The 27930-nt window shown below is 46.2% G+C and overlaps 2 protein-coding genes across 7 annotated transcripts in view; one reads left to right on the forward strand and one right to left on the reverse strand.

The window, feature by feature from the left end:
• The window catches only part of MMP28 (matrix metallopeptidase 28), a 34720-nt gene extending 14516 nt beyond the window's left edge, over window positions 1-20204 (reverse strand). The window contains exons 1-2 of one of the 5 annotated variants that reach the window (XM_057714658.1): window positions 20071-20204; window positions 19603-19721 (exon numbers count right to left, since the gene is read on the reverse strand). Coding sequence is in view for 4 of the 5 variants with exons in the window: in XM_057714655.1 (XP_057570638.1) it covers window positions 7224-7406; window positions 7649-7759 (294 nt within the window). In the remaining variant the exon portion in view is untranslated. Of the gene's footprint in view, window positions 1-7223; window positions 7407-7648; window positions 8030-19602; window positions 19722-20070 lie in introns of those variants that run through there. The other 4 variants (XM_057714655.1, XM_057714656.1, XM_057714653.1 and 1 more) reach the window with 4 other exon arrangements.
• A 181-nt stretch (window positions 20205-20385) lies between these two features.
• TAF15 (TATA-box binding protein associated factor 15) overlaps window positions 20386-27930 on the forward strand; it is a 28641-nt gene continuing 21096 nt past the window's right edge. The window contains exons 1-3 of one of the 2 annotated variants that reach the window (XM_057715159.1): window positions 20406-20490; window positions 20878-20978; window positions 27008-27047. Coding sequence is in view for 1 of the 2 variants with exons in the window: in XM_057715157.1 (XP_057571140.1) it covers window positions 20484-20490; window positions 27008-27047 (47 nt within the window). In the remaining variant the exon portion in view is untranslated. Of the gene's footprint in view, window positions 20491-20877; window positions 20979-27007; window positions 27048-27930 lie in introns of both variants that reach the window. The other variant, XM_057715157.1, reaches the window with a different exon arrangement.

Raw genomic sequence — 27930 nt, forward strand, 5'->3', positions numbered from 1 at the left:
TTTACCCCTCCTTGCTGTGTTACCTATCCAGAAATAATTTTCTGTCTTCCTTCTTTTCTTTGCTGTATTTCTTAATTCACATCAACTCCAATTATAGCTGCTGCCTCAAGGAAAAGGCACAAGTTGGGAATGAAACCAGACACTAAGGGCCAAGACCGGCAAGCTCCTAAACCTTTGCAAGTATCCCGCCCCCTTTTTGTGGATTTTGTTATGTCTTCAGAGAGCTCCACATCCTCTTCTCAATAAAGCCACTTTCCTTAAGGAGCCCTTATTCTAGACAAACTCTTTCCAAGTCCATTTTATTGTTTTTCTGCACTAATTTATTAGTATGTCAGCACTATTGTTTTCTTCTTTCCCTTTGCATAAGTACACCGTTTGGGGATGCATAATGGATTAAAGGAGTTCTAGGAGCTTAATCTGGAAGACTCTTTAGTGCTCAACATAGTGTGGCACCATGGAATAGCCACTGGGCTTGGAATCAAGAATCTGTTCCCAACCATGACTCTGCTGGGCGGCCAGAGAAAAATTACTGAACCTGTCTGAGCCTGCATTTCTTCACTCACAATGTGAGAACAGAAACAATCCCACAGGATTCTCAGAGGATTAAATGTAGTAATGCACATCTAGCATAGTTGTCTGGTACATAGTAAATGCTCAATAAACAGTTGATCAGGTTGATTTACCTTAGTGCAGAAATTAACAAGAGACATTTGGAATGCAATCCATGCATAAGACGGGAAATGTTTTGAGCAAGGCAGTTACACCTTTATAATTCAGGTGCTCTATCTCAGACTTGCCTCACCCCTGCCAGGTGCCTGGTTCTCTTCCATGCCTCTTGATGAGGAGGGACAGAGTAGCTTTCTAAAGAAAGTCAGGGAATTAATATTTCCTTAGAAGTAGTTTTGCTGCATGAGACTTGGGAGAGACTGGGTCACAGGCTAACAGGCTGGCACTCCCTGTGCCCCTCCCCCCAAACCCACCCAGCCCTTATCAGGGAGTTGGCTCTGGTTCTGGAACTATGAAGCCTTGGACAGAGGGGGAGGAGAGAGGGGAAATTGACTAGCGGCGTCTCCTGTTTCCTGGCTGGGCTGCCAGTGCCTGGTACTTTGGCAGGCAAGGTGGGTGGAGGGCAGGATGGGGGTGGAGGCTTTTTTTCGGGGGTCCTTCAGAGGGGAAGTCTCTGGGAACCTGTGGGTTTCAAGGCAGAACTGAATTTCCAAGAGGCAGAATGAGCAAGTATCCAGGACACCAGCCAAGAGACACCAAAAGAATGAATAAAAGAAATGTTAAGAATTTGAACTTTATATTTCCATAAAAGCCCTGAAGTGTTATAATGGGAATTATCGGGGCTTACTAACTCCCTTATACTTATTCTATGTTTAATATGCACATATTTTAAAACATTTTTAATTACAGGAAGGAGCCCCTTAATCTGGAGTGTCCTAAAGTTCTGCTGAGTGGAGGGACAACCTCATCCCGGGGTGAGGAGGAGGCAGGGTTGAGGTGCCCTCTGCTCCTGCAGCCCTCCCTAACCCTCTTCTGCGTGCCCGTATGCCATGCCTTAGTTTTCCCCTGCAAGCGTGAGAGAAACACTCCTGTCTGCCTCAGAGAAAGAGCAGGGGCGCAGGGCAGATCACAGCAAGGCCAAGGGACCCCAGAAGAGACAGGATTGGGAGGCTTGTCCTGTGCTCTCTCGGGGACTCTCCAAGCTCCACCTGGGATCACCCCGTCCCCCTTCCTGAAGGCCATGCCCAGACTGCTCGTCTCTGCCTCGCTGTTCAAACATCAGCTTTTCTCTCTGCCCTGTCCTCCACCCACCCTCCCTCCTGTGGAGCCCAGGGCTGGAGCTGCATGGAGAGGAAGCTGGAGGGCTGTGCCCCTCCTGTGATTCACCGTGCTCAGGTCTGAAAGCTTGCACCAACCTGCCTCACCCATTTGGTCAGGGCTGGGGCCACTTCCCTGGGGAGTCACCTCTGCAAAGCCCTGGGAGTGGCCGTGGTGTCTGGGGAAAATGAAAACGGTTCTCCCCGGACCCAGAAAGCTGAGAGGGATCAGAATGCTGGGGGTTCTAGTCCTTCCTCTGTCCTGACTTGTCCTGGGAGGGTGTGTAGAGCCCAGCCCATTCAGTGCCTGAAGGAAGGGAAAATTCTGGCCATTTCTGAGCAGGGCAAGACTAGCAATGAGGTGCAGCAAAATGAATCCCAGAGCTCTGAGTCACTAGCACGGCAGGGTGACTGAGTGTCTAGAGTTTTACTCTTGGTGCTGCTGTAAACTGTGTGTCCTTAAGCAAGTCCTGTGCCTCTCTGGGCCTCAGTTTCCTCTTCTATTAAATGAGGGGGTTGAGGACTTCCCTGGTGGTCCAGTGGTAAAGAATCCATCCTGCTATGCACGGGACGCGGGTTCGATCTCTGGTCAGGGAACTAAGATCCCACACCCTGTGGTGTAACTAAGCCAGCAGGCCACAGCTACTGAGCCCGTGCGTCTCAACTAGAGAAGAGAAAACCCACACGCTACAACTAGAGAGAAACCCATGCGTCACAGTGAAGAGCCCGCAGGCCACAATGAAGAGCCCGCGTGCCACAGCAAAGACCTGATGCAGCCAAAAATAAGTGAATAAATAAATTTATTAAAAAAAATAAAAGGAGGGGGTTGGATTAGAGCTAAGATCTACTTTAGGTCCTCTGATTATTGTAGCCTTGCTTCTGCAACTGATTAAATGTGTGAACTATGACAAAGTTACTCAACCTCTCTGTGCCCCAAAATGTAAAATGGGGGTAGGGATGCTGCTTTATGTTTCTCGAAGGAGTGTCGTGAAATCCAGTAAGAAGAAGCTCTGGGAAAGCTTTATGATATCTGCTCCATGAAAAAAGTTATCTTTCCCTTTATAGTCACAGACCTTTATTGCTGGAAGGGACCTTTGGTAGATGAGTCTAGGAGGGGCCAGCTCCCAGTCTCCTGTCCAGAGTGGCCGTGACATCCTCCATATCAAAGAATTGCAGCAGCAAAAACGAAACCAAGAATTAAAAAACTGCAAAATGGCAAGCTCATGCAGAAACCACGTTGCTTTTGCTGTGATCTACTCCTTCTCATATTATGTTTCCTTATGATTTTAATGTTTCTATAGTGACTCTGTGTGACCCTGTTTACCATCTGATATATCTGCAGCGTTATTAGCCAAGTCGAGATGTAGGAGACGACAGAGATGCCTTGGCATGTCCCATAAATAAAAATGTTTTCTGGTAATTAGGAGCACAGTGAGCTCTTGCCTATTGTAAGGCTTTTCAGGGTATCTCACCTTCTCTGAGCTTCACAATTACCTTGCAAGAACAACAACAGGTGTTGTTATTCTGGTTTTAAAGATGAGGAAAGTAAGTCTCAAGGGGATACAGCATCTTATACTTGAATCTAAATCCTCTGACATCTATCCCAGGATGTTTTATTTCACATTTAAGCAAGTGACTCAGAGGCTTTAAAACTGAAGGAGCAGGGTCCCAGCTGCACTCGCCACTGGGAGATGGCCCTAAAATATAAAAAAGGTAAAACTGGGGGTGTTTCTAGCTGGATTTGTTCTGTCGCCTCAGCAAGCTGGCCCAGGGGTGGAGCAGAGGGAAGAAACTGCTCAGGCAGGGGACTCCAGCTTTCCAAAGAGGTTGGGATCGTATTTTTTCTAATGCCAAATAACCAGACTATATGGACCCACGGTCCTCACTGGGTGTGGCGCTAAGTTTAAGGCACAAAATAATGCTCTAACCAAGGGTGTGCGTAGGGAGAGTTGTCCAATAGTCTCTCCCTTCTTTGTTCCTGCTTCCACCACCCCGCTTTTACTATTATCAGATTTTTTGGTTTTCAGACTGGCTTGGCAACTGCTTTTCCATCAACTCGCAGTCCTCTGGGACCTCTCAGAGCCTCTTCTGCACCCTATGAGTCACTGAGCTGAGCTCTTGGGAATGGCTTCCACGCCCGGGCTTCTGGGTTTCTGACTCACATAAAGGCAAATGGACGGCCCTGGGCTGTGAGAAACAGACACAGCATCTGGGGGTGGATACTCCACAGAAGCTCCAGTGTCTCCCTGGAGAGACGAACTCCCCAGCTCCCTGTTGCACCGGCACACTGGGAGGAGCCGTGCTGATACGCACGACCACCGAGTGGAAGGCAGGTGCTGGTTGTTCACACTGCCTGGTTGTTCTAAAGAAAGTCCAAGCAACGCATGGCAGATAGATCCCTTGGGACAGTCTGTGTTGCCCAAGAACAGGAACGGCGGCTGGGAATGGGAGGGGGGCCAGGGTGATGATGTCATCCATTTACTCTCAATCTTGCAACTCAGCTGTGGTGGCTCTTCCTACTCACTACCGCTGTGCGCAGCTCCAGTTTTCCTAAGTGGGCAACAATAACGCCGCTTTGTAAGCAGTCAGTCCCCTGCCAGGCAAAGCCCACTCTGGAAAGTTCTCGATTTTATTTCTTTGTGTGCACACAGGGGACCCATGGAGCCATGCATGCAGGGCACAGGAATCACACAGAGACATGCAGATAGACATGGACACGGGTAGATGAAGCGTGTACACTCAGGCACCCAGAGGCACAGGCATACAAACACATCAAAGTTAAAGAACGTTCGTGCTGGAGAGAGGCTCATAAGTCATTGAAGAAATTTAACTCCCTTGCTTTACAGAAGGGAAGAGAAGCTTAAAATCACACAGCTGTTTTACTATTTCTTTCCTTCCATCTCCTGAACTTTGACCTTTGCCTACATGCTCAGCAGGACTGCTGTGCTTTGTTTGGGGTCTGGCTCCCTGCGCTGTGGTCAGGGGGCTCACTTTGTATGCGTTCCTTTCTGTGGGGGGTTGTATTTCCCTGAATGATCGCCACATCTCCCGTCTCACGCTCTCCTTCTAATGGGACTTCAACGCTCCTCCCACACTGTGGGGTCCACGTTGCCTCCCCTGGACCGGGGGCTTGTGACTCCAGCCAGTGGAGTAGAGCAGACGTGATGCTATGCCACTTCCCGGTCTAGGTCGCAAAGAGATACAACGCCTGCGCCTCTCCCTCTCTTCTCACGCTCTCTCTCTCTCAACATTCAGCCTGGAGACCCCATCGCCACGTTTAGAGGCAGCCTACACTAGCCCACATGCAGAGGCCATGTGGATGGGCCCACGTGGAGAAGAACCGAGGCCCCCAGCTGACAGCCTGCCTCAACTGCCAGACAGGTGAGCGAACAGCCCTCAGATGATCCCATCCCCAGACACTGCAGAGCGGAGACGAGCGGCCTTGAGGTGCCCTGTTTGAAATTCTAACCCGCAATATCTATGAACGTCATACACGGTTCTTTTACTTCACTGAATTTTGAAGTAAGTTGTAATGTACCCATAGTAAGCGCAACACCACCTCTTGGGAATTATAGCTTATTGTCAAATGCTGAAAATTGTTGCCTAACATATTTTGTCCTGTATTATTATTCTAGGAGAGCTAGTCACTAAGCCAGGACTTTAATTTGAAGCTCTGTTTTCTAAAATAACAAGAACAAGAACAACATTGAGAGCAACTTCCTTTGATAGACTGCTTTCTACGTACTAGGTACTGTGCTGAGCCTAGAATGTATTTCACGTAAATTATCTCGTGAAACCACACCAAAATCTTGTGAAATAGGCATTACTAACCCCCCTTATACAGAGAAGAAATCTGAGGCTCAGAGAGGTTAAATAATTTACTGATGGTTTGCACACAGATCTGTCTGACACTGAACCCCATGCAATTGACCACATACAGAAACACATATAGACATATCGACACACACACACACACACACACTTTACATATATATATGCATATGGGGACACACCCCTATTACACACTTCCAGAATTCTTTAGGCTTTTAAAATATTTCCTGTTCTCGGAGGTAAAAAGATCCCCTTCCCCCAGTTATGTTAAACAGATGGAAAGAGACTCAATCTGCTAGATATTATGTTTCCCAAGCACACCCCAAGATGAAATTCTCTCCATCTGGGGCCACCACAGGCATGGGCGGTAGAGATACGGTCTCTGTTCTCCTGCCAAGGATTGCCTGGGACCTGGACTTGGAGGGAGGTCGGGTGGGACTCTTAACAAGACTTGGCTTGGTACATAGACGCCTTCTCCTGTGGCCAGGAAGACTCTGCACTTGATGCTGTAAGACTCTAAAGTTAGAGAAACAAAGCGATTCCCGAATGTGCAAAAGCAGAGAGCACAGAGCAAGACACCAGTGCTTAGACAGGGAGGGAACCAAGGAGTTGGAGAGAGGAGCCCCTTGTGGAAGCAGGGTCATTTCCAAACACTCCAGAGCAGTGATGGGAGCTGGCTGGTGGAAGGAAGAGGGAGGTGGCCCTCTTCAGTCTGCAGGGTTCTTAAATTCAGCATGCCTCTCTCTTCTAGGGGAGGGGAGTGGGGATATGGAGAAGCGTGCAACGGGCAGTTTTACAGCAGGAATGATGCTTTTACGGGAGTAAGAGTCTCAGGGCAGAGTGCTGGGCTCACTCATTTAAAACTTATTTCCCTCCCTTCTTCCTTAAAATAGGAGAGCCCAGTTTCTAATCCAGAAGAGATTAGAACACAGAGATGTTTCTTCGGGGAAGAAAGAAATGAAACTGGTATATTATTACAATCACCTATATCTAGAAAGTAGATGCCCCAAGTTCATCTCTACCCCCACCTCATAGAAAGTTCCCCTTGTGCAATCTACACCAAGCAGTTGAGTTTGAAGGAGGAAAAAGAAATAGGAAATCTTTAAGGTTTACCTACACCTCCCCGCCCCCTTTTCTCAAGTTCAGTCCTGAAGCAGTGTTTAAACCTCCTTGGAAGCAACTCTTGTGTACACACTGCTATATTTAAAATGGATAACATTTTATCAAGGGCATACTGTACAGCACAGGGAACTCTACTCAATATTCTGTAACAACCTAATTGGGAAAAGAATTTGAAAAAATAATAGATATGTGTATATGTAAAACTGAATCACTTCGTTGTGCACCTAAAACTAACACAACATTCTTAATCAACTGGACTCCAATATAAAATAAAAAGTCAAAAAAAAAAAAAAAAAAAAGAGTGTGCTACTCTTGCCTATTTTACAGATGTAGAAACTTGGGCGGTCACTAGCCCCAGCTGCTCAGGGGCAGCACCAGCCCAGGAAGCCAGAGCTGGTTCCCGCGTCCCCGGCCAGGGCCAGCCAGTAGTACCCTTGCCCCACCAACCTGGGAGTCTCCGCAGCGTCTGACATTTGGGGAGGGCTCTGGGCGTCCGATGAATGAACTGCTAAGTCTCCCCAGACTAGGCGGTGAGGGACAGTGGCTCCGCGCCAAACTGGGGTGTAAGGGTTCCCTCTCGCTCAGTTCTTGCCCGTCCATCCCATCTTGTCGCTGCCCCTTCCCCGTGTCCTGGGAAATCAATGCAGACCCCCGTGCCCGTGTGGTTCCTGCCCTGGCCTGGGGGTCGGGGTGAGGGGTGGGAGGGGAGAGAATGCTGCCCCAGGCTCTTTGCACGCAAGTGTGAAAGCGGCGGAGGACGGGGGAGGGTCACGCCGATGGTCAGCTCAGAGGGGACGGCTGGGTGGTCTGACTGCAAAGCTCGGGAGGGTCTCCGGCACGCGGACCCTCCCCGCCCCGCACGCCCCGCGTACCTCCGCCTCCCTGCGCAGCTCCTGGCCTCCGCGCCGGGCCGGCTGGGCGTCCAGGCCGCCCCACAGCAGCAGCGGCAGGGCGCGCAGCAGGAGGCCGACACGCGCGGCCATGTCGCCGCCGCCCCTGCCTCGGGGCGCGGGGCACCGGGTGCGGGGCAGCCGGCCGTCGGTCCGCCGTGCCCGGCCGCCCGCGGATGCTCCAGCTCTGCGCCGGCCCAGCGCCGAGGGGAAGGTGGCCGGGGCTCGCCCGTGCGCGGGCCCCGCGTGCCCGGCAGCTCCTCCGCGGCGCTTCGCCGGGAGCCGGCTGGAGGTCGTCCAGCCCCGCAGTGCCTGCGCGCGGGTCCGCCGGCCCGGGGACCTGGAGGCGAGGGAGGGAGGGAGGGAGGGAGGGAGGAGGGGGCGGGACCCCGGCTCTCCGGCCCCACCCACCCGGCTCGGCTCCTGGAACGCGCCACCCGGCTGGAGCCTCTAGCGCAGGCGGTGTGGCCTCGCCCCGCGCCCGCCGCCTTGCGAGAATCCGTCCCCTCGCCCGCCACCTCCAGTCGATCCGGATCTCTCTGGGGAGGGCAGGGGAGGAAACGTCTTCTCCTGGCGGTGGTGGCTATCTAAGACTTCGATGAAGAGGGATTCTGGCCTACCTGAGGGTCATCTGTTGTTTCGGCCGGGCTGGCAGGGATCGAGGCTCTGGGGTGTGAGAGAAGGAGCCTTGGGCTGGGGTCAGAAGAATTGAATTTGAGCTCCAGCTCTGCTTCTTTGCGAGCCGTATGAATTCTGCCTCAGCCACCTGCTGGCTGTGTGGTCTTGGGCAAGTCACTCACCCTCTCTGAACCTATTTTTCTCAGCAGTGAATGGGGATAATAAAAATACCGATATCTTGTGATAATAAGGGGTATTTAATGAGAGAATAATGCCTGTAAATAACTGAGCACCGTATCTGGTATCATGCAGTCCGCATTTTATATCAATAAGTGGTAGACTGCAGTTGTGTGACCTTTGGCAAAGGATTTAACTAGTTGGAGTGACCGTTTTCTCATCAATAAAATGAGAGCAAGTAATATTTAGTTTCCAGAGTTGCATGAAAATTGAGAAAATGAGTGTAAAATGCCTGGGTTTATATATCCCACACAGTGGTAGTAAGTGTGGCGAGATGATGTACGTGAAAAGCTTGGTCAAACTCGCACTGAGCAAAAGCAAACTCTTCATTACCTGCCTTAGTGACTGAGGACAGGTTGCTGTCTGTCTTCCAGGCTCAGTTCACTAACCTGTAAAAGGCAGATGGCACAGTGATACCCACCTCTAGGGGTCGAGGTGGGGTTCAGCTGAACTAATGTGTGTAAAGGTAACTTGGAATCTATAAAGCGCTATGCAGGACTTTTCTCACCTTCTGAGATGGCCCACACTCTGTCTGCAGAGTGTGTTTCTCCCAAGGCCAATCTCGCCTTCTGAAATGATTCACACGCTGTGAATTGTGTTCCTCTCTAAATAAATACACTTCTTACCTATCACTGTCTCTAACTGAATTCTTTCTGCAATGAGACATCAAGAATCAGCTTCATTAAGTCCTGAAATCAAGTACTTCTATGTTGGCTTCTTTTAACTCCAACAGACCTCCAGTTTTGCTCTACATCCTACCGCCTGGCCCAGTGCATGCCACATAGCTGTGCCAGGTCTTACTTGTGTCACTCGGGATCTTTAGTTGAGGCATGAGGACTCTTAGTTGCGGCATGCATGTGGGATCTAGTTCCCCAACCAGAGATCGAAACTGGGCCCCCTGCATTGGGATTCTTACCCACTGGACCACCAGTGAAGTCCCAGCAACAAGTGGGATCTTAGTTCCCAGACCAGGGATTGAACTTGTGCCCCCTGAAATGGAAGCTTGGAGTCTTAACTACTGGACTCCAGGGAAGTCCCCGCATCTTTCTTTCTGATGTGCTTTCTTCTTTCTCTTTAATTAAAATAATGTAAAATTAAAAAAAAATAAAATAAAGCGCTAAGCAAATGTAAAGCAGTATTCTTATCTGAAGGCTTAGGGCCTTAGTAGCACACAAGATGCTTTTGTGTTGTTAGAAAAAGGCATCGCTTGAATGGAGGAATTTTTAAAAGATGCCTCTTTTTTTTTTAAGCTCTTTATTGGAATATAATTGCTTTACACTCTTGTACCAGCTTTTGAGGTACACCAAAGTGAATCAGCTGTATTTATACATATATCCCCATATCCCCTCCCTCCCGCGACTCCCTCCCACCCTCCTTGTCCTGGCCCTCTAAGGCATCAGCCATCATCGAGTTGATCTCCCTTTGTTATACAGCAACTTCCTACTAGCTATAAAAGATGCCTCTTTGATTGGATTTCCTAGAAATAGGAGTTCCTGGGGTGGACTATTTGGAAACAGGCCACTCCCACCTCCCAACCAGCCAGTGAAAAAAGGGCACTCAGTCTGGGAGAGCCAATTAGAAACAGGCACTCCCTTGGGCAGATCAATGAGAAAAAGGTGCCTTTCAAGGGCTCAGAGGGCAATCTGGTAAGGGCTCCACTGTGGGCAGAGTTGAGGGTGAATTCCTTTGTAAATCCATGCCCCTTCTCCGCTGGTGCCCTTGAGCATCTCTGCCTGGAACGGAGATTGTGGACAAGGCCTGGGTCTTACCCTCAGAGAGCTTTCAGTCTAGCGGGCAGACTGGAACCAAGGTTCTCAGCTAAGGACAGAACAGATGGACACAGCTACAGATTCAGGCAAAGTCCTGCAGTGAGCCTGGGGGAGGGAGATTCTGAAGGGCTCAAAATCTAGAAGGGTTGCTAAATCTAGTAGGGTAGCTTGAATATCAGATTAACAACACACAATTTTTAAGTATAAGTATGTGTCAATGCAATATCTGGAACATACTTATACTAAAAAAGTATTCATCGTTTATCCGGAATTCAGGTTTAACTGGGTATCCTCTGTTTTATCTGGCAATCCTATTTTATCTGTGTGTGGGGGCCGGGCAGTTTCAGAAGGTTGCAGTTATGACATGGCATGTGGTGCCCTTGACAATAGATGGATTTTATTTATTTATTTATTTATTTATTTATTTATTTATTTATTTTTTGGGGGTAATATAGATGGATTTTAATAGGCCAGTTGCGGCTCTGCTCTGGGGCAAGAAGCTCTGAGGAGCACCCGTTGGTAAGAACACTGGGCCAAGCTGGAGTCAAAGCCAGGTTTGCCAGTTCTTTCTCCAGGCAGAATCTTGCCTTCCCTTCCTCCAGCACATCTCTGGGGGTTCTCCATTTCAGCTGCACTGGGAGGAGAGGGGAAGGCAGGAAGCAGGGGTTCTCCAGAGGGCTGAGTGTCTGGAAAGAGACAGGCTTAGCCACCAAGAGAGCTGACCCTGCCTTTCTCTGCATCCCAGCTTAGCCTTGGTCCAGGGACCTAAAAACTAGCACCACTACTGTGTTCCAGAGTTGCCTTGCTCTGCTTTCCCTTTGTGTCCTTGGTTGGATTATTTCATCTCATCCTCACCTCACCCCACTCCATTTCCGCTGGTGGTCACTTGGAGATGCCATCAGACTTGCGAGTGCCTGCAAGTGTCTATGCAGAACAGAGGTTCCTTTGCCCACACACCCACCCTGGGCTTCAACCATACCTTTGTACAGGATAGGTCTATCTCCCCAAAAGACAGTGTGTTTCCATGGTTAGAATGTGGGGAGCAGGAGGATTCAGTTCCCCGACCGCCTCTGAAGCTTACTCATAAGTCCCAGAGCACCAAATTCTGTGATCTTCAGGAATCCTGGGGCCTACGCAGCTCCATAACTGACTCGTTGTATATTTTTACTTTCCAGGACACATCCTGAGGCAAATCACTTTGGATGATATGAAGGAGGGCGGTTTGCCATGTGAGAGGGAGACTGAGGGGGAAAGAGAGATCAGAAAGGCAGGGTAGTTTATTGGAAAGAAATTACCCACAGCAAGGGTATCAGAAGAGTGATGGGAGGAGAATGGCTTTGGAGCAGGAATCCTCAAGGCACAGTCCAAAGATCACCCACATCCAAAACAATACTGTGGGGACTTCCCTGGTGGCTCAGTGGTTAAGAATCCGTCTGCCAATGCAGGGGACACAGATTTGAGCCCTTGTCCGGGAGGATCCCACATGCCACGAAGCAACTAAGCCCATGTGCCGCAACTACTGAGCCTGTGCTCTAAAGCCCTCGAGCCACAACTACTGAAGCCCGTGCATGCGCATGCTTCACAACAAGAGAAGCCACTGCAATAACAAGCCTGTGCACTGCAAGAACAAGTAGCCCCAGCTCTCTGCAGCTAGAGAAAGCCCGTGTGCAGCACGAAGACCCAACATGGCCAATAAATAAATTAATTAAAAACAAAACCCAAAAAACAATACTGTGGTGACAAGTCCCTATATTAATCCAATACCATTATTTCTTCCTCTGGTGGGAGTGGGGGTGGAGGTGGGAATGAAGAGTTGGAACAAATGATAATGGTTAATACTTGCTGAGGAATTAACATGCACCATGTATGTGCTCTGTGCCTTACATAAATCATGTTATTGTATCTTTGCAGTTTCCTTATGAGAAAGATACTATTATAAGCATCCTTATTTTAAAGATGAAGAAATTGAGACACAGAGAGATTATATCACTTCTGCAAGATCACAAATCTAGCAACAGAGCCAGGGTTCAAACCTGTGTAGCATAACTCCAGATCTTGGGCTCTTAAATATCATACTATCTTGCCTCAAGTCAAATTTATAAAACGAGATTCCTGGGACTTCCCTGGCAGTCCAGTGGTTAGGACTCTGAGCTTTCACTGCAGGGGGCATGGATTTGATCCTTGGTCAGGGACTTAAGATCCCACATGCCACATGGCTAAAAAAGAAAAAAAAAGTTCTTATTTAGGGACATACATTAAAGTCAATTGTAGATGTCATTTTTTAAAAATGTGATTCTGTTTTTCTTTTTAAAATAAATTTATTTATTTATTTATTTATTTATTTATTGGCTGCATTGGGTCTTCGTTGCTGCGCATAGGCTTTCTCTAGTTGTGGAGAGCGGGGGCTACTGTTCATGTGGTGCACAGGCTCCTAAATGCAGTGGCTTCTCTTGCTGTGGAGCACAGGCTCTAGGCGTGCGAGCTTCAGTAGTTGTGGCAGGAGGGCTCAATAGTCGCTCCACAGCATGTGGGATCTTCCCGGGGCCAGGGATAGAACCTGTGTCCCCTGCATTGGCAGGGGAATTCTTAATCACTGTGCCACCTAGGAAGTCCCCCCTCAAATGTGATTCTTGGACACCTGCATTGAATCACCTAGAGACGCTTGTTAAAAATTCAGATTCCTGGGCTTCCCTGGTAGCACAGTGGTTAAGAATCCACCTGCCAATGCAGGGGACACAGGTTAGATCCCTGGTCTGGGAAGATCCCACATGCCCAGGAGCAACTAAGCCCAGGTGCCCCAACAACTGAGCCTGCGCTCTAGAGCCTGTGAGCCACAACTAATGAGCCCAAGTCCCACAACTGTTGAAGCCCATGTGCCTAGAGCCAGTGCTCCACCACAAGAGAAGCCACCACAATGAGATGCCTGCACACCCCAACGAAGAGTAGCCCCCACTCGCCACAACGAGAGAAAGCCCACGAACAGCAGTGAAGACCCAACGCAGCCATAAATAAATAAACAAATACATTTATTAAAAAAAAATTTCAGATTCCTGAGTCCTACTTCAGACCTACTGGATCACTAAATACTGTACTAGATACCAGTGCTTAAGAGAAAAATAGCTCTAGGTTTTCCCAGGCTCTGGCTTTCTCCTTCCCTCCCTCCCCATCTTGGCTGAGCTGGTTCCTGACCCAAGGAGCTGGCAGTCCTCTCCATAGCTCCTCCTCAAAGAAAGCTGCTTCCCCTCCCTCCCTCTCCCTGGCCTGGGGCTCGATTCAGATCCACAATGCCTCCCAGCCCTCCCAGAGTGGACAGGACTTCTGAGCAACTCATGCCAGAGCCTGGGCAGGTTGCCTGCCCAGGGGAATAGTTGGCAGCTGCCCGGTCATTCCTTTTTCCCTGACAGAAGGCAACAGCTGGCCAGCAAGTCCTCTTCCTGACCAGGACCCTCCTAAATCAGTCAGGATGTGTGGACCTGGACAAGGCCCCTCTGGGCCTCAGTTTCTCTCTTCATAATATGAGAAACAATCAGCTTTGTCTCTGCCCCTTCCTCCTCCCCAGGAAGTGTGCAGAATACAAAGCAGATATTATCAGAAGGAATTCTGAGCTCCAGAGAAAAGCGCTAATGGAGTGATCAACCTCGGAAAACCACAATAATAGGAGTAATCAGAGGAATAATGAGGATATGAGATTAGCTTGGGAGCGCTGAAGCAGAGGCTTTCCCCAGAGTTGTGAGGACTTTAGCTGTGATAATTTGGATTCATTATTGACCAAAACCTCTGTGCATTTTAAGCTGTGATTCAATTTTAGAAGCTCTAGGGACTTCCCTGGTTGTGCAGTGGCTAAGACTCCATGCTCCCAATGCAGGGGGCCCGGGTTCGACCCCTGGTCAGGGAACTAGATCCCACATGCGTGCCACAACTAAGGAGCCCACGTGCTCCAATTAAGGGGCCCACCTGCCACAGCTAAGACACAGTACAACCAAATAAATAATTTAAAAAAATAATAAATAAATATGAGACGCCCTGACTTTCTGGCAACTACCTTTGCCTCTGGAAGACAGAGTTCCTCTCTCCAGCACAGGCGGATGTGGTCTCATCAGCCTGGGTCACGTTCACAAGTGCACCTACCTTTCTACTTCCCTGTACATACACACACATGCCATGCTTCTAGGGGACTGGAAGACAGAAATTTGGGGCGACACAGACCTGGGTTTGAATCTTGCCTTTTCCACACTCTGTTGACCCTTCCAAGTCAACTAACCTCTCTGTGTCTGCCATGTAAAATGGGACAATAGGGACTTCCCTGGTGGTGCAGTGGTTAAGAATCCGCCTGCCAATTCATGGGACATGGGTTCGATCCCTGGTCCACAACTACTGAGCCCACGTGCCACAACTACTGAAGCCCAGGTGCCCTAGAGCCTGTGCTCTGCAACAAGTAGCCCTTGCTCACCACAACTAGAGAAAGCCTGCACACAGCAACGAAGACCCAACACAGCCAAAAATAATTAAAAAAATAAAATAAAGTCCTTTAAAAAAAAAGGGACAATAATAATTCTCGTCTCTTCTGCTACCCTGATTTGCTATAGGAGCAAGCTAGACAATTAATAACTGTTCAATCTTGTCAAGTGCTGGGGACTGGGTGCACAGACATAAGCGGACAAGCATGTATTCTTCACACGGGTGTCACACTCAAGTGCACTCTTATTCACACGACATACACAAGCCTCTCCTGCCCCAGGATGATCGCATGACACCTCCTCCCAGGCAATGCTTTCTGGCTCAGAGCCGCCCCATCAACCCTGACCCTCATCACGGTTTGCAAGGCGTCAGCCTCTTCTGGTTTGTTTTTTACTCACACCAGGACCCAAGGGACTTGCCAGGAACACAATAAAAGGCTGGCCAGTCTGGCCCTGTGCCCCACTTCCCTTCCACATAAAGGCCGTCTAACCGCCAGGCATCTGGTCTGAAAGGCTCGGCCAGGACCTGTTCAGCATCTGTGGCTTTGCTTAAAAGACCTGCTAACAGGAAAGTGTCTGGTTCCTTTCCACCCCAAACAGGAAGTGCCTGCCTCTGTCCAGAGGACAGGGCAGCGGGTCACTTACAAGGAGCCTCCCCCTGCTCTGCTGCAGTGCAGTGTCAGCCTAATCTTTGTGGGAGGAGGCGTGCTCTCCAGGAAGGCTGGAGGTGTGGGGCTCCAGGGACCCCTCTGCGGGGTGGGAGTGGGTGATGATGGCACCTGGCACAGAGCAGGTCTAGAGTGTTCAACAAATACTCACCGAACACTTACTCTGTGCCCCATGGGAGACATAGGAAAGTCCTAGACAAGGTTTTTCAGCTTGAGGAGTTTGTAGACAAGTCATGCCATTTTTTTGGTCATTTATTTATTCATTCACTTAATACAAGTGCTCCCTCCCCTCCCCCCTTTTCCTTGGTGCCTACTGTTTCAGATGCTGTACGAGGCGCTTGGGGGTTCAGAGATGAATGATGCAACCCAACTACAGAACAAATCAGCTTCTATGCAGGTAGGCAAACCTTGAATTATGTGGTCCAATTGTGAGTTCCACAGGATTTCGCAAGAGGCAAAAGAGGTCGGGGTGGGATGAATTGGGAGATTGGAATTGCCATATATACATTAATACGTATAAAATAGATGACTAACAAGAAAAAATATCAATTGTACACTTTAAATATATGCAGTTTATTGTATGCCAATTATATCTCAATAAACTTCTTTTTAAAAGCAGAAAAGAAAAAAAAGAAAGAGGCAAAAGATCACTGTGGTCTGGTTTTTACTCTCGTGGGATTAATAACCTCTCCCTACTTCCTCTCTTGCCCCCTACAGTCTGTTCTCAAGACAGCAGCCAGAGTAGTCCTGGATAGGTCAGATCCTATTGGTGCTCTGCTAAGTGACTCCCTCTACTGGCTTCGCTTCTCATTCTGAGTAAATTCACAGTCCTTGCAGGATCCTAAGAGGCCCTACACTAGTGCAGAAGGGTTGGGAAGCCAAACCGGGGGGAGGCAACTCAGAAAGGAGTGACAGCAAGAAGACTATCAGCCATAGGCTGGAGGGATGAAGGGAGGGGTAGGATTATGGAGCCCAGAGTCAGGGTCACCAAGAGAAACTGGGTTTCTAGAAAAGACAGCTGCTGCCTGAGACATCCTCTGTGGCAGACAGAGGGGATGGAGCGGCAGAGGAGAGATAACCCTTGATCCTCCTTTTCTTCTAACCACCTAATTTCCAACCGAGATGCTCACTGGCCATTCTAGCTGGAAGCTACTGCCTAAGGGAATCTCTGAAATTGAAATCAGCCTTCAGGGGTCAGCTCCCCAAGTGAGGACCCGAGGAATGGGTCAGGGGCAAACAGACCCAGTACGAAGATCTTCCCAGATACATTCTGCTAAATCTGATCTGTGAAAAGTACCTGCTGTCTTCCCTAAATACACAGAGTGAGGGTTAAGGTTTGCTGCAGATAATCATCCTCAGGCAAAGGCCTGGAAGGCAGGAAGGCACAGGAGTGAATCTTGAGTCAGTCTGTGGAAGAGAAGGACCCTTGGAAAGAAGCCCCAGAACAATGCAGACCTGGGAGGAGTTCTCTGTTTCAAGTTTGGGAGACCACAGACACTGTAAAAAGAACACTGGGCTTGGCCCAAAGGCCTGGGTGTGAGCTCTGCTTCAGTTCCTAATTGGCTCTGTGAACTTGGCAAAGAATTTCACCTCCCCAAGCGTCAGTGTTCAGTCTACAAAATGTGGATAACAGGGACTTCCCTGGTGGTCCAGTGGTTAAGACTCCGTGCTCCCAATGCAGGGGGCCTGGGTTCATTCCCTGGTCAGGGAACTAGATCCTGATCCCGCATGCTGCAACTAAAAAATCCTGCATGCCACAACAATGATCCCATGTGCCGCAACTAAAGACTTGGTGCAGCCAAGTAAGTAAATAAATATTTTTTAAAAATGTGGATAACAGGGGGCTTCCCAGGTGGCGCAGTGGTTAAGAATCTGCCTGCCAATGCAGAGGTCATGGGTTCGATCCCAGCTCCAGGAAGATCCCACATGCCGTGGAGCAACTAAGCCCGTGTGCCAAAAAAAAAAAAAAAAGTGAATAACAGCAATATCTATTTCACAGGGCTGTCCAGAAGATTAAAAGAGATAATGGATATAAAAAACTAAATGTCATTCCTTTGATGAGACTCCCCAGAAGTTCCCTATTGTTTTAAATTTAACATCCAAACTCCTCCACAAGGCACACAAGGATCTTCAAGATGTGGCTTCTGCCTACTTCTTTCACTTATCACTATTTCTCACCCCTGCAACTCCACCAGCCAGCCAGACTGAATCACTTAGAATTTCCAGAACTCTGTTCTCTCCTGGTCTTTGTAAATACAGCCCTTTCTGCCTGGAGCATGCTGTTCCTAATATACACACCCCTGGGAATTCCTGTTCTTTCTTCAAAGCTCAGTTTGGGAGGCATTTCCTGCAGGAAGCCTTCCTTAATAACCCCTCTACCCTTCATGTGGTATGGGTGGTATGGGTGATCTTCCTCTGTGTTTTCAGAGCACCCTCCAATTCTAGCATGTTCAGTAGTTGATTGGAATCATAGGTTTGTAGTGTCCCTGTTATGAGAAGGCAGTTCCTGGAGGGCAGGAGCAGCCCTGCTTCCTGTTTCTCTATCTCTAGGTCTTTCAGGACCTGACACCTAGTAGACCTAAGGAGACGGCAGCTGAGCAGAGAATGCATGGATGCATGCATGCATGAATGGTGGTACAGGGACTTCCCTGGTGGTGCAGTGGTTACGAATCCACCTGCCAATACACGGGACACGGGTTTGAGCCCTGGTCCGGGAAGATCCCCCATGCCGCGGAGCAACTAAGCCCATGCACCACAACTACTGAGCCTGCGCTCTAGAGCCCGTGAGGCACAACTAGTGAAGCCCGTGCGTCTAGAGCCCGTGCTCCGCAGCAAGGGAAGCCACTGCAATGAGAAGCCCGTGCACCGCAATGAAGACCCAACGCAGCCAAAAATAAATAAATTTATAAAAAGAAAATGAATGGTGGTATAAAGTTAAGAGGTCGATGATGAACAACACTTCTTGTATATCCATCTTTTAAAATACCCCAATTCTAAAAAAATTTAAAAAGAGGAAGAAAAACCTATAAGTCGTGTTCCCTGCTCCCCCCACTGACAATAACCAAATTCTTTCCTGACCCTCTCCTCCTCCAGGATTGTCTTCCTCAATATATATACTGAATGGCTAAATTGTTTTTAGTCATGAAAGAATTTCTATTGCTTCAGCCTTCCTTATTTGGACCCGTCTAGAGAGCTCTATGACCCTCTGCATCTACAGCTAAGCTCACATTTACTGTTTCAGCTCACATAATGGAGATGACCTCATGCCTCTTTTTCTGACCTGAAGGCAGTAATTCTAAACTTACTGCTCCACCTTCAGCCTAATCTGCTCCTCCTCCTGTTCCCTATCACAGTGAATGACACCATCACCGGCCCACTTGTCCCTGTGCCAAACTCAGAGTTTACCCAGGACTTCTCAATTCTTTTCCCACCCAAATTGGTCACCAGATCTTAACCAGTCTACTACCTAGTATGTCAGGGATCTTTTCACTTACCTCCACCCGCACAGCTACAACCTAAGTCCAGGCTATTATGATCCCTCACCAGAATTATTGCATTGGTCATCTCCTCAACTCCATACATTGTTAATACTGCAGCCCGAAAATGCAAATCTTATCTTCCTTTAAAATCATCTGGCAGGAGGTACCCACTGCCTTCAAGATAAAGCACAAGCTCTAATGTACTTTACAAGGTCTCAGCTTTTTAGCCCGCTTCTTTTCTGGTTTCATCTCCTACCATACTGCCCTCGTGGGTAAACTCCAAACATACTGAATCATTAAAAAAATCATTTATTTGGCTGCACCCGGTCTTAGGTGCATCAGGCGGCATCTTCGTTGCGGTGCGCACGATCTTCCCAGCAGCTGCGGTGTGTGGCAGCTTCAGTTGCGGCTGGCGGGATCTTAGTTCCCTGACCAGGGATTGAACTTAGGCCCCCTGCATTGGGAGCGCGGAGTCCTAACCGCCGGACCACCAGGGAAGTTCCGAATCATTTGTTTTAGAGCTAGTCGAAAGCACTTTTCCCCACTGAAGAAGTGGTCAGCTTGCGCTCATCACTTATGGTTGCGTTCAGATGTCGCGTCACCCTTGGGGAAAGGTCCTTGTGCGCTCTCTGAGCTTTCATAGCCTCATCTCAGACTCCAGAGCTCGAGTCCCCTCTAAGGCAGTACAACAGAACGGTTTAGACTCACAGGCAGTCACGTCTGGTTACCAGGATTCCAGTTCCACGTTGGCCATTTACCAGACGTGCGACCCTGGGCAAGCGAATTCTGCTTTCTCGTCTGTAACGTGGGACTAGTATTTCATCAGTCTGTTGTGAGAATTAAATGAAATGATGCAAGGTACTTGACAATTAACATTAGCTGTTATCCTAGCACCGAAAACTAAAGCTCGACCCCCTCCCCCCGCCCCCCCCCCGAAACATCCTCAGGGTCTGGTTTGTGTATGATTTCGTTTCAAGGCACACGTGTGTTCTAGTATCACCTTGTCGTCTATCAGTTACAAGTAGTTACAACACACCGGGAGGCGACTTTCCGGCCCGGAGCTCAGCAAGTCCCAACGCCCCCACGTTGTTCAAGCAGTCTGCAGCCCGAGCAGAGCGGACTAGGACATACCATTCGATATTTTAGCGAAAGAAAGGCCTTTGCTAACCATCTAACCTGTGTTTATGAAGCCTCTCCTCTTTCGCTTTCTAACCTCGAATTCTATCAGATCCCACGAAGGGAGCAACAGGACTTTAGCCAGGGAGTAGGTTCGCTTCCTCCCCCATCCCGACGGCTGCGTTGGAACGTCCTTTCCTCAATTCCCTCTCAATAATGGTACCGTCCGCAGAGGGGGGGGACGGGAGGGATTCTGAGCTCCTCCGCGTTCCGAGGCGGATCCTAGCACAGAGCCACCCCTCGAACTGTGGCGCTGTGGTACCGCCCGCTGCCCTCTGATTGGCTGCCGAGGCCCCGCAGTCGGGTCAAGCCCGCCGCGCCGCGCTCAGTACAGCGCCGGCCGCAGCGCCGCCTGGCTCTCGTATTCCTTGTTCTCGGCGGGCTGTGGGGGCTCCGCGCCGCAGCCGTTAGTCATGTCGGGTAGGTGACTCCTTCAGCGAGCAGCGGCAGCGGCGAGAAGGGGCCCGGCGGGGTTGGGCCGTCTTCCCGCCCAGCGGAGGGCCCCGAGGGAAAGCCTCCGGCCCTGAGGGAGGCTGGGGGGGGGAGGGGGGCGGACGCTGCCGCCGCCATGTTGGACTGGAGGGACGCACGCTCCCAACGCTCTCCGTCTGCAGATCTCGGCGGGAGCGCTTCGAGCCCCCAGTCGCTTGGCTCTGTCCTTGGAACCTGAGGCGACGTGCCGCTCCCGGGGGAGGGTGTGTGAGTCGGGGGGCGGAGGCAGCTACGCCATCGGAGGGGCGGGGGGATCCCGTGATTAGAGCATCAGCCGGAGAGAATCGGTGCTTCTGGTTCTCCGCTCCGCCTCAGATCTTTCAGCGAGGCCTCGGGCCAGTCGTCTCGCCGTCTCGTCCCTCAGTTTCCCCATCCGTGAAGTGGAGCTGGGCCTTCCTGACTCACCCATTCATCAGGTGGGGGCCTTGACGCTCTGGGAGCCCTTTTAAAGGACGTTGCCTGACACGAAATCCTACACACACGTCGTCATTCCCTCCGCAGCAGCCTCCCGGATTCGAGTTGGGGGTGTTTGCATATAATTCAGCTTCCTCTTCACCTCCTCTGTCATCTTTCCTCTTCAGTTGTTTATCTTCTGCACGAACTTGAAAGTGAGCCTTGTCTTTTATTGATGGGCTCTTGTAGGTACATGTGGTATTTACGTTGAAACATACAGACCAAAGGAAAGGCAGTTTTCCACCAAGCACTTAAATTGATAGGAGGGCCCCCCCGCCCCCACACCGTTGTGTGGAAGAGAAAAAGAGGCCTTGTCTTACCAGGACAGCCCGTTTAGATCCTGCAGAAGCAGAACATATCACGTCTGGGCCGTGGATCTGCTCTTGATTTAGCAGTCCAAGCTGCCACACAAGGTCCTCTGTTGTTGGGTACATCACAGGCTGCAAAAGAAGGACCCGGCTCTCCGCTCGCTTAAAAACCATCTGGAGAGTTAGACTTTTCAGGTGGAAAAGCAGAACACATCCCTGAAAGCCATATGGTTGGGATGAAAATGACTGCTGGCAGAGTATTTTACATTTTTTTAAGGGAGAACCTGTTGATATCCACCCCCTCCCCGTCCCCGTCCCCCAAGTAATCCAGTTTTGCAGAAGAGTGGAAACGTGTGACTAAAAGGAAGCAGCAGACTGAGAGGAGACTAAATTGACAAGAATGGTTGGGCAGAGGAATGATAAACATTCCTTAGATTAACATTGATGTTAAGATTGATCTTTTGGAGCAAGGGACATTTACCTGATGTAAGAGGCTGTTAATTGCACAGAATTTGTCTTTAATTCTTGCTCAAGCAAGAAATAATTTCCTATCTCAAAGTGGACATTGGTACATGTTTTACCGGGTGCATAATTTGGAATGGAGTCTGGTAAAGCTCCACAGAAGTACATAGACGTACACTCTCAGGAGGGCATGTAACCAATCCGTGATTCAAAAAAAATAAAAAGATTCTCCTACCTTCATGGAGAAATTTACTGTTTAGGTGGTTATGGTGCTCATTAAAAACTATTGACCTGTCTTGATTTTTAACGTGATTATTGGTTTAAAGCAATGGCTTATTTTTTAGGACTGGGTAGCTTTTACGGAAAATTAAATTTTAGAGGTGTACTGTTTGTAAAATGCAGGAGTTTCAGTGTGTCATAATAGTGTGTGAGCTGGTTAACCCATTATTACTGATCTTCAAAATTACCAAGACAGCACATACTTGCCATTTTGTAATTTGAGTTTTTTAATATCGAAATTGACTTTCATGTCAAAAAGCACTATTTAATAATTGCTTGTTTCTACATTAAGTCAGTTAAGGTTGGAATCTTTTAAGTTCTACTTAGTGTTGTTATATACTATTTGTATATTTTGTAATTTGTGTATAAAAGTAATACTTTTGACTTTGTATAAAAATAGGAATAATGCTTTTGACTTGTTCTTGTTGAATGTTTAAGTTAATAAATTGAACAGCGCAGACTTTCCCCCTAAACAACTAATGGCATAAAGTTTAAAGTCCTTTAAACATTCCAAACTTTACTTATAAATTTAATTTATCAAATTGACTCAACCACTACAGGTGCCTGACAGGACAGACTTATAAACCTAATAAAATAAATGCTTACATAATAAATCAGAATTGTAAATAATGTGAGTCAGACTCTCAGACAATTGTGAATTATCTGACACCTTTGAAGTTAAAATAAAATCTAATATCAGTTATACATATACAGATTACAAAGTCAAGATACTTCTTTTGGCAGTGTGGCAGACTAAGGTAACTTTGCAAATCCTGTGTCTACAAGTAACTGAAAATGCAAAAATTTACATACAACAAAGGGCGAGCCCCCTTGCCAGAAATGAAGTGGAAGCCAGCATGATAGGCATAGAGGAGTGTGTAGGTCTCATTATTCAGAGACTTGGGGTTTAATGCCCAAGTAACTAAGAACAGGAGATGAAACCTTGAGACCATTAGAGCCTTGTAATGGGAACTGAGACGGTTACAGAAAACCTGGATGTTTGAAGGACTGTATCTCCAGTGAAAGAATGAACTTTGTACCAGCATAGGAGATAACAGGGAAGCCTGGGCCCTGACTGAGAAAAAAAGTCTTGTCCCGAGAATTTGTAACCTGGGACCGTGCTTCATACAGTTTCGGTGTACATTTAGACTAGTTATGAGGTCCTGGAAACCTCAAGCCAAGAAATTTGACATAAAAATTGGTTCTAGACTGGCAGTAACCTTGGGGTTCCTAACAGAAACAAATGAAAAACCTTTTCTGAGGAATTTTCAGAGCCTAAGTTATGAGGAATCTTGCAGAAAAAACAAGCCTTGCAAAAGATAAGTTCACAGTAAAACATTGCAGAATTCTGGGAAACAGTTCGCCAAAATGAGTGACAAATGGCATTTGAACTCCTAATGGATAGTCTGAAAGCGAGTATTATATGTTTAAAATAATTAAAAACCTAAAAGAAGGAATCAACCCAAAGACCAAGGCATGGAAAAACATTACATAGATTTGAAAAAGAACCAAGTGTAACTTCTAGAAATGGAGAAAGCGGCTAAGTTGAGTTGTAGATAGACCTAGCAGAAGAAATAGTGAGGTAGAAGATAGATATGATATAATTACCCAGGGTTCAATTCAGAAGGATAAAGATGAAAATTGAGATAGTAAGAAACAGGAAATAGATTGTGAAGCACTGTTGTACATCTAATGTGAGTTTGAGAAGGAGAAGATGGTGCAGAATTAATAGTTTAGAATTCTCCAAAATTGATGGATCAAGAAGCAGTAGTCTCAAATAGGAGACATAAAAATCAGTTCATACCTAGATGCATAAATGTGAAACTGCGGATTATCAAATACCAGTAATAAACTTACCAGAGGAAATAGGGAAATGGTAAGATTGGTAGACTCCTTAAAAGTTTTAACAAGTCACTAAATAATGAAATGATCTTTGGGATTTAGGGGAGAAATAACATTTGACCCTGAATTTTTTACCCAAATAAAAGACCACTTTCAGGCCTTTCAGGCCTTTGCTGAAAGAACTAATAAAAGAAATCCGGAAGGGAGGAGTAGGATGCAAAAAAAATGTGGAGGCAGCAAATGCAGTAAATAAAAAGTATTAACTATGGAATGTAGAGTTTTAAAGTGGAAGCAAAAGATACAGGGAAAAAAAAGTGAAAGAAAAATAATAGGGGAAGGCTGTGATTGGCATTATAGCATTAAAGTTCTTACATGGTAGTGGAGGTTGAAGTTGAAGTTTATTTTGAACTGTCAAGAATGCATGTTAAAAATTGAACAAAATCTTTAAATTTTGAAGGTAACTTATTAAAAGAACAGAATTTGACTGTCTTAAATTCTGAAGCAGTAGAGGGAAAGGGAGTAAGGAAAATCCAGTAGAAGGAAGGTAAGGATTTGAAAAAAGAAAAAAGACCCTGGTAAAGAGATAGTCCAGTGTAGGGTGGTAGGAATAAACAAACAATAACAGTAAAAATATGAAAACGTCAGTTGAAAGACAAAAATTTTCACATTGGGAAAAATTGACCTAGATATATACTTTAAAAATAACATACCGGGCTTCCTAGGTGGCGCAGTGGCTAAGAATCTGCCTGCCAATGCAGAGGACATGGGTTCGATCCCTGCTCCAGGAAGATCCCACATGCTGCGGAGCAACTAAGCCTGTGTGCCAAAAAAAAAAAAAAAATTAATATACCTAAAACATCAGAATAAGAAATGTTGAAAGTATAGAGACAGAAAAAGATTAATCAGGCAAACATCAGCCAAAAGGAAGATTTAGTTATGGTACCAGTCAAAATAAGATTTGGACATTTTTAATGATAGACTTCATGTAATGTTAAAAGGAAATTCACCAGGATAGATGTAAATCTACTTTTGTGTGCCTAACAATATAGCCTCAAAATGTTGAAAGCAAGAAAAGCCCACTCAGTTATAAGAAATTGACAGATACGGAGTCAAACAGGGTTGAACATATTTCTCTGTGTAATTAGTAGATCAGGTAGACCAAGCATTAGTAAGAATGTGAGTGATAGAACTAACAAGCATCATCTTACAAATTTACAGAATTCTTTCAACATTTAGATAATACAGTTCTTTTCAAGCACATAGGGGACATTTTTACAAGTAAAAGTGTCTGCCAAGGGGAAAAACAAAAAACAGCAAATCCTAACAAATACCTGGAATAGTATACAAAATACCTTTTCCGGCTACAATGGAATATAATTAGGAGACAAAACCACAAAGAATATCAAAATCCTATACACTTGGAAATAAAAGCACTTCTCAGTAATTCATGGCCCCAGATAGCAGGCTCAAGTGTCAAGTACTCATAATGAGCAGTTGTTTGAAATGCCATAAGTAACATTTATAAACTGATATTTTTCTGGTGAAGGTAGAACATCTGTACTTTCTCAATATATTAAGTGCTAGACTTGTTGGTCAGTATGCCTATTTCTATATTCTAGAGTTTTAAAGTCAGCCAGCTAAAGAAGTCGAATTTACAGTTTTCAGAGAGCTGAAGTGATGGGGTTAAGAGCTCTGATACTAGATTTAAGCCCGGGTCACATGATGTATGTGCTGTGTACTTATATAATTTTTTTCCTGAGCCAAAGTACAGTAAGGTCTTGGACTTTGTCACTTGGGAGAACCCACATCAATACCTTGGGGTATAATTTAACCTAAAGCTTCATGCATCCCCACTGTATGTATATTTGTTTTACTTGTACACCCCCTCCTCCCACTGTAGTCCTTGTTAGTTTCTGAATTGGTTGAAACTAATTTCCTTTACCATTTGATAGATGCATCTAATCTCTTTATGATCCAATTAGATTCTGTATCCTTTTCATATTTTTCTCTTTTGGTTGTTAGTGACAAATCTAGTCATTTTATTATATGGGCAGTGATGCACAATTTTTTTATTTCATCTCAGGTAGTCTTTTGTCCACATTCATAAAAGAAGTAGTTTGTGTTAGGATTTCATTCAGTATTTTAATAATTAAGAATTAAAGAAACTCTTGTTCAGTCTGATTGGAGATCTCTACTGCACAAAAGTGGCAAATTTGATATCACCCACTTATAGAGCCAGTGGCAGTGTTTTCATATTGTAGCTTTATATGAATTGAATGAAAAAGGCACTTAATCTGGTTTGACTTTTGGTGGGCTTTCAGAACGGTTCAGCAACATATGGTTTCATTCAGATTAGATGAAGTTGGGCCTAATAGCAGTTTGAGACCCTCAGTCATTTTTTGCAGTTGAAAGAGTATTTCATGTGATAGTCTTCTCTTACTCATTATTTATAAAGTTAGGCCATTCATTTGACTCTGAGGAGAAGCCTAAAGGGTAGAGCCTCCTCAAAAATTTTTGGAATAACTGACATTTTAAAGTATTGAGAAAACTTCACAGTTCAAATTATTTTCTTTTTTTTATTTTTTTGACATATTTTACTCAACTCAGGCCTTCCTTGGTAGTTTTTATTGCCAGCAAGGAAGCTAGAAGTAAGTATTGCTGAGTTGGTATATACCAGTTGGCCAAGTCTGTGAAGGCTTGGTAAAGTTGGGGTTAAACAACTAACTTAGCTGCTTTTACCAAGTCTTCGGAGATCTTGTTGCTGCTGACAGCCAAACCAGTCCAATCCAGTGCGAGGGAATGGTGTATATGTTAGGCTGGCAAGGGTATGAAGTAAATGTAGTCTTGGGGATTTATCTTAGAGTATTAGGACATATTTGTAGAGTAGTTGTTTTCAAAGCTGTAGTTACTGTAAGTAGCTAATAGTATTGGCACAGATTTTTCCTTGCTCTGTATTTTTAATTTCTAGTTTTTCTTTCTTTAGTTACTTCTTTACGACATATATACATATTTTTATCACATTTCATCTGTAAGAGCTAAAGTCAGCCTTTGAGGGAAGCGTAATTTTAAATAAGATTAAAAATTCTTTTTATGTGTTTTAGATTCTGGAAGTTACGGTCAGTCTGGGGGTGAGCAGCAAAGGTAAAGTATACGTACATTTCCATAATACCACGAACAAGTAGAACTGAGCAAAAAAGATAAATTTAGTTAGGCTTCCCTCTGGAGATTTGGTATCTTGACATCTTAAAAGACTTACATTTTAGCTTGCCAAGAGAAAAGAGCCTATGTACTTAGGTGCTGTAAAATATTTTCCTTTTTTGAAAGGCTGTTTGAATCAGTAAATATAGGTGCCCCCTAGAGATTAAAACAGATCTCATAGGTGTTGTAAAGGTTGTTTTCTTTAAGAAGTTGTTTAGAAGAAACAATTGTTAAAAGGATTTAAGCAGTTGAACTATAAGAGCTTCTTAGAAAAAGCATTTTATTTATTTTTTGATTGTATAATATGCTAGTATGTTTTTTTTTCTGGAGTGGATTTTCTTGAAGCACTGTGATAGACGTGTTTAGGATTTTTAAAGGACTCCTTACCATGCTCACAATAAAAAGAAAAGTCTGTTTTTATGTGAATGTGTAGGATGCTCTTGCTTACCAGAAATATAGCCTCCAACTTGTACTATAAATGTTTTGCAGTTCAGTGTGGAATATTCAGAAGAGCATCTCAGATATCTGCTGGCATCACGTTTTAGGTTCACGCAAACAAAACTGATTTGACTTTTTTGTTCTCGTAGGATAGACCCTCATAGTAGGCAACTAGCAAATGTTTATTCAATGAAATATATTTTATAAAGTTAAGAAATTCTGTTAGCACTTGATAGCGCTAATATAAGATTTTTTTGGCAGATGTTTGACTTTTCTTTGGCATATATTCAGAAAGTTTGTTTCTGACTTGTTAAAGTTTATATGCAATAAAAAAGAAAGTTCAAATCTTAGGAAGCTACATGTATTCATTCATTCAGTCAACAAACTA

This window comes from Hippopotamus amphibius, chromosome 17 (genome assembly GCF_030028045.1).
Source record: "Hippopotamus amphibius kiboko isolate mHipAmp2 chromosome 17, mHipAmp2.hap2, whole genome shotgun sequence".
Taxonomy (NCBI): Eukaryota; Metazoa; Chordata; class Mammalia; order Artiodactyla; family Hippopotamidae; genus Hippopotamus; species Hippopotamus amphibius.